Source organism: Hippoglossus stenolepis, chromosome 11 (genome assembly GCF_022539355.2).
Source record: "Hippoglossus stenolepis isolate QCI-W04-F060 chromosome 11, HSTE1.2, whole genome shotgun sequence".
In the NCBI taxonomy this organism is placed as follows: domain Eukaryota; kingdom Metazoa; phylum Chordata; class Actinopteri; order Pleuronectiformes; family Pleuronectidae; genus Hippoglossus; species Hippoglossus stenolepis.
This window is the reverse complement of record NC_061493.1, coordinates 23079422-23090125: the sequence shown is the minus strand read 5'-3', so window position 1 is coordinate 23090125 and position 10704 is coordinate 23079422. Positions and strand designations below refer to the sequence as shown.

At 46.1% G+C, this 10704-nt stretch overlaps 1 protein-coding gene across 1 annotated transcript; it reads right to left on the bottom strand.

Annotated features, from left to right (window-relative positions):
* Nucleotides 1-321: 321 nt before the first annotated feature.
* On the bottom strand, nucleotides 322-9605 carry pitrm1 (pitrilysin metallopeptidase 1). Its single transcript, XM_035169479.2, has 26 exons — nucleotides 9313-9605; nucleotides 8438-8543; nucleotides 8020-8278; nucleotides 7784-7898; nucleotides 7521-7617; nucleotides 7206-7366; nucleotides 6667-6793; nucleotides 6433-6521; nucleotides 6184-6312; nucleotides 5865-5978; nucleotides 5589-5685; nucleotides 5105-5239; nucleotides 4863-5001; nucleotides 4651-4767; nucleotides 4434-4563; nucleotides 4203-4323; nucleotides 3449-3525; nucleotides 3183-3348; nucleotides 2993-3093; nucleotides 2766-2886; nucleotides 2603-2653; nucleotides 1801-1913; nucleotides 1354-1479; nucleotides 1071-1216; nucleotides 612-714; nucleotides 322-452 (listed from the first exon to the last, which is right to left on the bottom strand). Exons 1-26 carry the CDS (start codon nucleotides 9357-9359, stop codon nucleotides 359-361), a joined length of 3081 nt encoding a protein of 1026 aa, XP_035025370.1. The 5' UTR covers nucleotides 9360-9605; the 3' UTR covers nucleotides 322-358.
* Nucleotides 9606-10704: the final 1099 nt, after the last annotated feature.

Below are 10704 nucleotides of genomic sequence, written 5' to 3'. Positions count from 1 at the left end.
CAAAATAACAAAGAGCCAACTCAGATTTTATATTCCAATATGATAATATTCATTTTCCAAAGGATATGTACAGAAGGGAATCTATTGAAGGAAAAGCAGAAATCTGAGGAACATATAAGAACAACAACAACAACATCCTCAACAATCTTCAGGCTCCTCCTCCTCCTCCTCCTCCTCCTCCTCCTCCTCCTCCTCCTCCTCCTCCTCCTCCTCCTCCTCCTCCTCCTCCTCCTCCTCCTCCTCCTCCTCCTCCTCCTCGTGTGGCGCTTCACTCTGTTTACAACCGTTTAAAAGTTTTGAGTTCTCAGTAGATCTGGTCACTGGAGGTTCAGTCAAGTCTCTAATTAATAAATATAGATTATTTTACAATCCACGAGGGATCTTTCTTAATCGTCTCATTCTCTGGGCCGAGGATGGAGACGCCGCACGTCCTCTGACCGACGCTCAGATACCTGCAGGGAGACGAGACAAGGACAACAATGCTTCACCTGTTCCTCCATCTTGAATAACAGACATTAAATCTACAAGTACGACAAAGACATATTTCAGTAGTACTACAAGGATTATATTTGACATCAGAATAAGATCCAAGGTTCTTGTTTATCTTTTACCTTTCGGCCACGTCCACCAAGTTTTTATGAGTGACAGCGAAGAGTCTTTCTCTGTGACTCTGCTTCATCTCGTCTGTGATGCCACTGAGGAAACGACCCGATCCTGCAACACACCGAACTACGATCAGATGCTAGGACCACAAATGGGATTTCAGAGTAGAGACTTAAAAATGTTAAATAAAGAGAAAAATGTACAAAAATTAGAGATTAAACCTGAAAGAGATTTAAATAAAAACAGATTTCAAGGCACAGACTAAAAATCCGATAGTATATTATATCAGAAACTGTGGTTAAACCTCTATTAACACAGAAAACCTAGAGACAACCACCATGTAATGTAAAGGTAAATGAACCGTATCATACATTTGAACAGTTCCACACTGTTTAGCAGAGTTCTCAAACGTGATGTGGATTAAAGAGTCCGATGCCGATGCTTCAGTTGATGAGTTGGAGTCTCACCTTTGCCCGCGGGGGCCACCGGGGCGTCCACAGCGGAGAAGATCGACAGCTTGGCCTCGTCGATGTCCTGCTGGGTGAACGGTCCCGACTTGGCCCAGTCGACACCTCTACGGAACGCAGAGAGCGTCTGCACTGAGTTGGGGTCCCTGAGAGACGCACAAGACACACACTCAGGTCAATACACAATGTATACACAACTCTATATGTGTGATGGAGATACGAAATGTGCTGCTTTACACACTATACACAATAACTGTGATCAGTTTGATGAACGTCTGCCCACCTGTACGAGTAAAAGGTGAACAGGCCGCCTCCTCCCATCCTGGCGCCGCCGCCGTAGGCTCCGCCTTTCTCTCGGATCTCCCCGTGGAGATATTTAGCCGTCATCATCCTCGCCAAGACACACAAACTGAGAAGGAGAACGGAAATAAAGTCAGGTCGAGAGCGCCAAACTTATATTGATGATTTTAAGTTCGAATTTTTGATTTAGTTGAGAAACGCTTGACCAGCAACAAGTCGATTTGATGAGCAGTTGTTGTGAAAGACGTTTTTTCTCAGGATGAATAGAAAACAGTTCCCATGGCGATGTTAATTTGAGCAGAAACATAAGTGGTGGTAATTTAATTCAGACAAGAGTCGCACAAACTGTGACTTTTATGGTGAAATCTCAGGATGAGCCTGGAAAACAAAAACTACAAAAAAGTGATTAAACAATGAAAAGTGCAAGTACCTGGCGTAGTCCTCGTGGGCGAACGGCACCGTCCGGATAATCTCGCTCACAAAATTCACAGGAAACGGCATCTGGAAGAAGGTTTTCATCTGACACGGCTGGAAATTCTGCTCCTGTGGAAAAACTGAAGTTATTGAATCACGTGGAGATTTGACGACAGGCGTCTTTGAGAAAGAAGGTGCATCAACATGTGTAGCGGTGTTTCTTTTACACCATCACAACACAAACTGGACCATGTTTGACATTTAGAAGCAGGTTGTTATTTTACTGTATCGTCAGCATTGAACAGGAGGGTTTCAAGTTCAAGTTTGACTTTTTTTTACGACCAGAATGAATAAGGTTTAAGTCCTATTTCAGATATGAAACAATATCTGAGTCCCAGAAATATTTACACACGATAAATTGATGAAGAATAACCCTGGAAACTTCAAACTTCAGACATAGACAGTAGGTTTCACAGTCTCTGAGTTTGTTGAAGTTTTATAAACAGCATGTTAATATCTGGATCGTTGAGACGGAATGACAACACAAGCAGACATTACAAACTATGCCTCCAAAACATTTTAATAAACCTCAACATCATTTAGACTTTTGTAAGACACCGTGGAAAACCCCACAGAACTACACTTTCTTTATTTCCTTCCAGCTGCAAAAACAACTTTCTATTTCCTGTGTTCTTGTAGAACATGTACACCTGACACTCAAGCAGCCTGTTTTACACTTTCTGAAATTAATAAACTTCATGTAACTTATCGCGACAGCTTTAAAATGGAAAAACAAGAAAAGGCTCAAGTGAACTTACAGAGATAAGTTTCCTGCTCGGTCCGGATTCGTCGAGCGGGTCGAGTGGCCTCTGTGTTGGAGGAACAACATCGAATCAATCCAGGGAACAAGTTAAAAGAGGTTTTCATTTGTCGAGGTGTATCTTCACCCCGGTGTGTGCCGACACTTTGCCGACACTTTACCTCAAATATGTTCGCTCTGGCAGGTTTGCGTTGTTTCCTGTTTATAGCGACGTCCCGGATGAAGCTCTCCAGCTGTGCTGCTGTGTCTGACAGTTTCTGCGGAGTTGTGTTGACTGCACATCTGTAAGGAAGACACAGTTGGATTTCCTTTGGTGAGGAGAGGAAGCGGCAATTACAGAAACAAACATGAGGAAAACCCCCTCCCAGCAGAGATCATACGAACCCACCTCATGTTGTCGGGGTTGAGCAGATGCTTTTTGATTCTGGGTAATGTTCTGATAACTGGGGTGAGGTCTGACATCTCGGCAATCCTCTTCATAAACTTCACCTAATTTCCAAATAACCAAAACACAGGGTCTCAGATCTGCCGACACAGGGACGTCCACACACCTCATCTCCTCTTGAGCTGATCGGTACCTGTTCCATTCCCCCGAAGGTCTCCTGGAGGTCTCCGGCTGGGGTCAGGTGACGGCCGGCACGGGTCATCGCGTACATGTGCCCAGAGTTCGAGATCCCATTGGCCAGTTCCTGTGCTGCCCTCATCACCAGCACTCGCAGGCGCTCCTCGTCATCAAAGTGGGGACTGAAGGGATGAAGATACAGTTTCTACCGCGGGTTCTCTGCATCTCACAACGTCGACAATACGATTTATGTTGAAAATGTCTCGCTGCCGGAGGTCGTACCTGTTGAAGATGTCGCTCCACAGCTGGAACATGTGGGGGAGGTTCCTCTCCAGGCAGGAGGAGAACAGCAGGACGCCCTGGAACCGAGAGAACAAGCTGAAGCATTAAATCATCTTCAGGCAGGTTTCTTCTTTTCAAGACAGAGACGTCCATACCTTTACTTTTACTAACGAGATTATTACTGGTTGAAGAACACGTGACCACATAACACAGACTCCAGCTGCTGTGGCTTCCTGTTTGTTTTCACATTGATTTAAAGATTTAATTGATGACTTTTAAAGGCAACAAAGGTCCTATGTATGTGAAGGATTTACTGCCCCCCCCCACTGAGCCTGAGCACCATCTCAGATCAGCTGATTTTGGCCTTCTGCTTGTTCCCAGAGTCCGGTTGTTGACTTAAAGCTTTTTGTGCCTTTGCACGACGGCCCCCCCGACCCCTGGAATGACTAAACTGCTGAGATTTAATACGTCCTACATCTGTTTCTGCTTTTAAATGTTTCTATTTTAATTCAGTACTTGTTGTTTTATCCTTTTGTAAAGCTCTTTGCAATGTTGTTGAGAAAAGTGCTACACAAATAAAGCGTATTTCTATTTTTTCATGGAGGAACAGCGCTTTAGTTTATCCCAGCATGCACTGGGCCAACACAAATATTATAATATACATTTTCTGATTCGGAAACCTCTGCACTGCCGCACCATGCATCCTCCAGAGGAACAGCGCTCTGCCCACAGGAAGTGACCTGGGTACACTGACCTGCTCGTACATGTCCAGCTGCGTGGAGTCAGGGACGACCTGGGTGGAGACGGACATGCCTCCGGTCCTCAGCTCCATCTGCTGGGCCTGTTGCCTGTAGTCCAGATCTCCGGAGCCCATCCTGCGGAAACACAGAGGCACAGTGATGAATGTTAGTTTGTTAACCCAGAGAAACCCTCCCTGACCCCCGGCGGTGCAGCCTCACGTTGTTCCGGTCTCCGTCAGACTCACCTGGTGATAACGCTGCAGAAGAGCGGGACATAAAGCCTGAGGTCCTCCGGCAGCGTGTTGAGACTGCACATGGCTCTGAAGTAAACCAAACCGTTGGTGGGCTGCTCACAGAACTGAACCGGCACTCCTCCTGAAGACAGAAACCACAGAAACCACAGCGCTGCAGTTACTGTGCAAGTGGGACGTGAAGTGTAACGTGGTGGACGCCGTGCCGTACCTGCAGAGCCCATCTGAACAGCGGTGGGGCTGATCTTCGGCTCGATGTCACACACTTTGAGTGCCGGCAAACAGGAGACGTCCTGGGTTGTACTCTGAGCAGCCAGCAGTTCCAGACCTTTCCAGGAGGACACATGAATGTTATGGAGAGTTTTAATGTTTTGTAAAAGGAAAACACATTCCCATACGGATCATCGGTGAAATCGTCGTTACCTTTCTCATAGATCTCCTTCCGGTCGCTGTCGGACAGAGCCTGGATCTTCCTCTGGAGCTTCTCCTCCTCAGCCTTGGCCTGTTTCTCCAGGTAGGCTTCATCTGGGCTCATGGACAGGGTCAGTCTGTGTGTGTTCTCCTGCAGGGAGTTCAAGGAGAGCAGAACATGAATGAGCATGAAGCTTGAGGGGAAATCGTTCACCTCAAATATAATGTGTTTAAAATGAAATGGTTTCATTCACCTTGAAGTAGTGTTTGACTTTGTCCTGCAGAAAGCGAGGGTTTTCCACCAGGGCTTGTTTGAACTTGGCAACGCTGGCGCTGATCTGCAGCAGCTGCACCGGGTCACCGTTATGGTTCCACGCCGACGCTATGTACTAGGAACACAAACAAAATGTCCAGGGTGAGGAAACGGCTCTGAAAAACAACACTGACATGATGTGCTACCTTGATTTACTCTTGTTTCCTGTATTTCAGGGACATATTCCAAAGAGGACAAAGACACGTTGTCCACTAAGGCTCATACGTAATTCAATTTAGTGAGTCTAACTGTTAAAATGCTTTTTAATGATCGAACACTGAATCAGATGCTCAGAGAACACACACTAACCTTGACAGTGTTTTAACGCACCGACCGTGTGGAGGTTTCTAAATACACGCAGGGTCCTGGAGCTTGTGAAAACAAAATGTCATGAGGTGTTAAGAGATAAGCAGCGGTCAACTCACCGAAGCTAAGGACAGACCGAAGTTGGTGGACTGGTGTTTCATTTGGATCTCGATCTTATGGAGGAGCGCCTCGATTCTTTCCTCCACGAAGCCGTTCCTGTGATGGACGATAGGAGGAAATGTGTGGAAATCTATTTCTGCTTTCTTTCATTAAACAGGCTGGACTTAGTTCAACATGTAGATCCAACAGATCTCTTTTTAAACCATTTAAATGCCTTTAGTATCATGAAATGGTCACATCCCCTCATTTTGACTCCCTGGGACTGTGGGACTTACTGGATAATGTCGTCCATGGTTTGGCTGATGATTTGTTTCACCCTCTCCGTGTCCTCCTCAGCCATTCCCTGCAGACCGATGCTGAACGACGCTTCCTTGGTGCTGCCGTCGTATCTGTGGAGAGGAGCTTTTCGTTTAGCCGTCGTCAAACACACACATTTAACCTGTTTCTTGGTTTAAAACACATGAGCTGGATCAGCAGGTGCAGAGATGTGTGTTTCGATCTAGATCTTTAAGTCTTTTTCGAAGGAACTAGAAGCTTCCTGGTAAAATCCATTTATAACTAATCCAAACTTGGGATGACAGCCCCCGTACACACCCTACAACAGAGGAGAAGTCGGTTCCTATCTTGGGTTCGATCAGAGCTTTGTAGAAGGGAGAGTTTGGCCCGGAGATCATCAGGTCGGACAGCAGACTGAGAGTGAATCCCTCAAACGTGTTGGTGATGCTGGTTAGAGACAAAAAACAAACTGAATCAGAGATCAACTGACGCTGAACATGAAGATCAGCAGCAGCATGAGAAGAAGAATGTCTGAGCAGGAAAACAGGAGGGGGGGAGTGGACTTACTCTCCCAGCAGGTAGCTCACACACAGCGAGTTCTGCCGGGCGGGATCTGGCGCCAGAGCATCAGGGCTGCAGGTCACGTGGTCCTCTCTCTGAGGATGAGAGAAACTCACGGTGACTCCTCGACAGGAAGACGTGCAGCTCGGAGTCGACTCGAGACGAGACGCTTTGAGTGCAGTTTGAAGTTCGACAGACTGACGTTAAATAAACAGAAACATGTGAGATCTGTGCACTTACAGGGCTGCTCCAGTGAGGCTGGGGGGGGACGTCCGTGTTCGGCTCGATGCGTTGGAACTTGGACAGAGCTTCCTCTTCGATCTGCTGCAGATGCTGCTCCAGAGGCAAATCTCCATAAGTGAAGAACCTGATGGAAAAGATGTTTGTTTTAATTCTTCTTTAAAAGTAAATGTGGTTTTTTGACTGTTTTTATTAGAAAAATGCAACTTTCGCAGTAGATAAAGTTTTTTCCAGTCGGCCTCCTGCTAAAGGAAACTTCACAGCGACCGAGGGTTCGCTAAGACACGTGAAACTGGAAGAACACAAATATCTCAGGGTGAAGAAGAGGAGCCGAACACGTAGAAGACGCCAACAACTGAGAAAGACAATGAGATTCTAGATTTCGGCGATACAGACCGACGCCGGTGTCAACGTGCTGTAAACAAAACCACTACATTTCCACGTCAATTGGAATTTACGCGTTCCTCATATTGAAATGGCAAAGTCAGCGTCAGTGTGTGTGAGTGTGTGTGTGTGTGTGTGTGCACGCCTCCCTCTACCTGGCGTTGCTGGGGTGGTAGTGCGTGGCGTGGAACTGTTTGAGCTGCTCCCAGGTGAGGTCGGGGATGACCAGCGGTTCTCCCCCCGACACCACAGAGTAGGTGTGGTCTGGATACAGCTTGTTCTGAAGGTGCTGGGCGTACACACTCTCGTTGTCCGACTGTAACACAACAGTCAGAGTGGATCTTTGTGTTATAATCACGTTGTAAACAACAGATTCATGATTTATCCAAGGAATGCGTTCGTAAAGATACAAAAGAATTAACATAACGCAGGGTTCACAAACTCTACAGACTGAAACAGTGTTGACTTACAAACACGCCCTTCATCTCATTGAACACCACTCCTTTAAACATCAGAGGGGATCTGGGATCTGTGGGGTCTTCGTTCTCCAGCCTCCAGCCCTCCTGCCTGGAAACACCAGAACATACACAACCCCATCGATATGACTGCGACACACACCTCTTCATACGTGTCAGGATAGTAGAATTGTACTGTGATTGAGTTCATTGTTCACTAAAAGCACGTTACTGCTGTTAAATATGAGTAAAGATACTTGGTGAACAGTCAAACTCACCAGAAGTCCTGCTCTCGTAAACAAGGGAAGAAGACAGCGTCCAGATAGACGGACAGAAGGTTCTGGAAGTCCTTTCCATTCTGGGTTGAGAACGGATACATGGTGTAGTCACTGGCTGCTCAGGGACACACAAAAGAAACACATCAGCATCTTCAGCAACGTATACAAACTTCACTTGGACTCATTGGATTTATTTTCTACAGCAGCCGACAGGAACGGATTTAGATTCTCTGTACCTGTGAAGGCGTTCATGAAGGTGGACAGAGACCTGTTGAGCATCTTGAAGAAAGGGTCTCTGCAGGGATACTTCTCCGATCCACACAGCACCGTGTGCTCCAGGATGTGGGGGACGCCCGTGCTGTCCATGGGCGTCGTCCTGAGCTGGACACTGAAGAGGTTGTTGGAGTCGTCTCTGGCTGCATGAAGGTACTGAGCTCCGGTTTTGTCATGAGTCAGCTTCACCGCCGTGAGGAACAAGTCGGGGACGGGGGCGACCTGGAAGACAACAGAATCCATCTTAATCACCCGTTTTAGAAACATATCAGGAGACGGTTTCGTTAAGGATCCACGTTCTATAACGAGGAAAGAAGGTCAATTCTAAAAAAGACTAAATCAATCTCCCGTGTGCTCTTCTGTCTGTGGCCTCTCACTGACCTCCCTGACTGTGAATCCGTGGATCTTCTGTCCTGCTCGGTACTGAAGAGCTCTCTCTGCCGAAGTGCTCTTGAGCCTCCAAGCACTCTGCTGTCCTCCACGGAGACTGTCGGGGAAACACAGAACCATTCAACCGAATATAAATATAATGAAATATGAAATATGATTCCCATGGTCCAGTGTCACAAACATCTGGTTCTGTCCTCTAATGGAATCAGTCAGGAAACTGAGTACAAATATATAAACATACATATATACTGTACCAATGTAAACATACACATATATATTCACTCACACGTATATGTACAAACATGCATATATAAACATATATACAGATATGTACATATATTTGTATATACACACAAACATATGTACAAATATATGTGTGCCTGTATGTATATACACATAGATAAATGTATATACATGTATTTGTGTATGTAAACTCACAGTAAAAATGTACATACATGTACACACATATATATAGCACACACACACACACACACATTCTCCTGACAGTGTCTCACACACACACACACACACACGTTGTCTGACATGTTCCTACACACACACACACACACACACACACGTTGTCCTGACAGTCACACACACACACACACACACACACTCACACACACACACACACACACACACACTCACCACTCACCTCACACACACACACACACGCACACACACACACACACACACACACGTTGTCCTGACAGTGTCTCACACTCACGCACGCACGCGCACACACACACGCACACACACACACACACACATCACACTCACACACTCACTCACACACACACACACATATACACACACACACACACACACACACACACACACACACACACACACACACATACACACACCGCAGATTCCGGAGGTTGCGCAGCATCGCCTTCGTCTGTCGGAACATCTTCACCGGTGAGATTAGAAACCACCGTCTGCTCCACTCAGGCTGACTCCGGTGTCATCGGTGAGGCTCCTTTACTCCAGAACCACAGACACGTCGGTTGTGTACCGTCAAAATGAAAAGTTCGTAGCAGCTGCGCCGGAAACAGATCGTAAAGTTATTTCCTGCTGGTTTAGTTTATCCAGCGGCGATGATGATCTACACATGTCCTGAGCAGGGGTCAGCACCCGGAAGTGAAACCGGCACCTCGAAGCACTCCTGTTTCTGATTGGTCGACCCGGGAGGAAGAACTCATTTGATTGGCTTAAAGCAAATAGAACATTCAGGGATTGTTCTATTTGTTAATTTAAATTTTAAAATCAACACCATCTCCTGTGAGATCTGAACTTTACCTTTAACTTCGAATGATTTGTTTATTGATTGAAAACAATCGGATTATATTTTGCTTTACTTTCATTTTAAGTGTGATTCAGTCTTTCCTCCTGCAGGGGGCGCTGTAGGATCACGTTTTTGTCCACTTCACCCCCATGAGTCAAAAGTCAAAATACAGTCAGACACAGACAGTAATACTTTTCAGATGGTCTTATTATTATGAAATATATTTTATATACATATATATCATTGTTTCTCTCTATTCAGCGTGTGGTCGTCTGGTCCCATTCAAATGAATTTAGGGGTGTGCACCTTTCTAATAAAATGTCAGGTCTGGAAACTGGATCTGGACTCAGGGAATTAAGCAGGTTTATGGTGTCAGTTGATATTTTTGCTGATATTTCTTTTCTGGTAAACCTGGTGGACGGATGGAGACACGGACCGAGAGAGAAGCCGTTGGATTCTTCACCACCGATCTGGACCAAGGGGGCAGATGTTTGTCACTTTCTTCAGGTATAACCAGACGAATGGTTTAATCTGGTGAGGTTTGACTGAACGGGCCTGGGAGGAGGAGGCGTGTGTGCTCGGCCTCCAGTTGTTGTTTCAGCCTCACACGTGTGTGTGTGTGTGTACAAACTCAAAAAGCCGTTATCGTACAGCGCCTGGTCGAACCGTCAAGTCAAATGGAACAGTTCAGGAGTATCTTACATGGCTTTGTACACATCCTGTTGGACTAAGGGTCACAGAGTTTGAACAAAGCTCCGCCTCCATCAGCTCGCGCCTGTGCCTTCGGCTGTTGAGTCTGGCAGGGTGTGAAATTATGAGATCAAAGCACTGACCTGAAATCAGCCGGTTAATTTGTTTTATTACAGGAGGAGGTGGTTGGAATAATCTGTGTACATTAGGCGTGCTCTCTTTTTAGGGCCCCCCCCCACCCCCCTCCTGTGCAGAGACTAAATCCTTTTTCAACAGTGGT

What these genes read in the sequence shown, in the direction of transcription:
- pitrm1 (XM_035169479.2), bottom strand. Translation starts at nt 9,359, where the DNA reads ATGTTCCGACAGACGAAGGCGATGCTGCGCAACCTCCGGAATCTGCG. An exon ending in ATGAGATGAAGGGCGTGTTT is followed by an intron (nt 7,367 to 7,520) that starts GTAAGTCAACAC and finishes GTTGTGTTACAG; the next exon opens with TCGGACAACGAGAGTGTGTA. An exon ending in TTCACCTTTTACTCGTACAG is followed by an intron (nt 1,217 to 1,353) that starts GTGGGCAGACGT and finishes TGCGTCTCTCAG; the next exon opens with GGACCCCAACTCAGTGCAGA.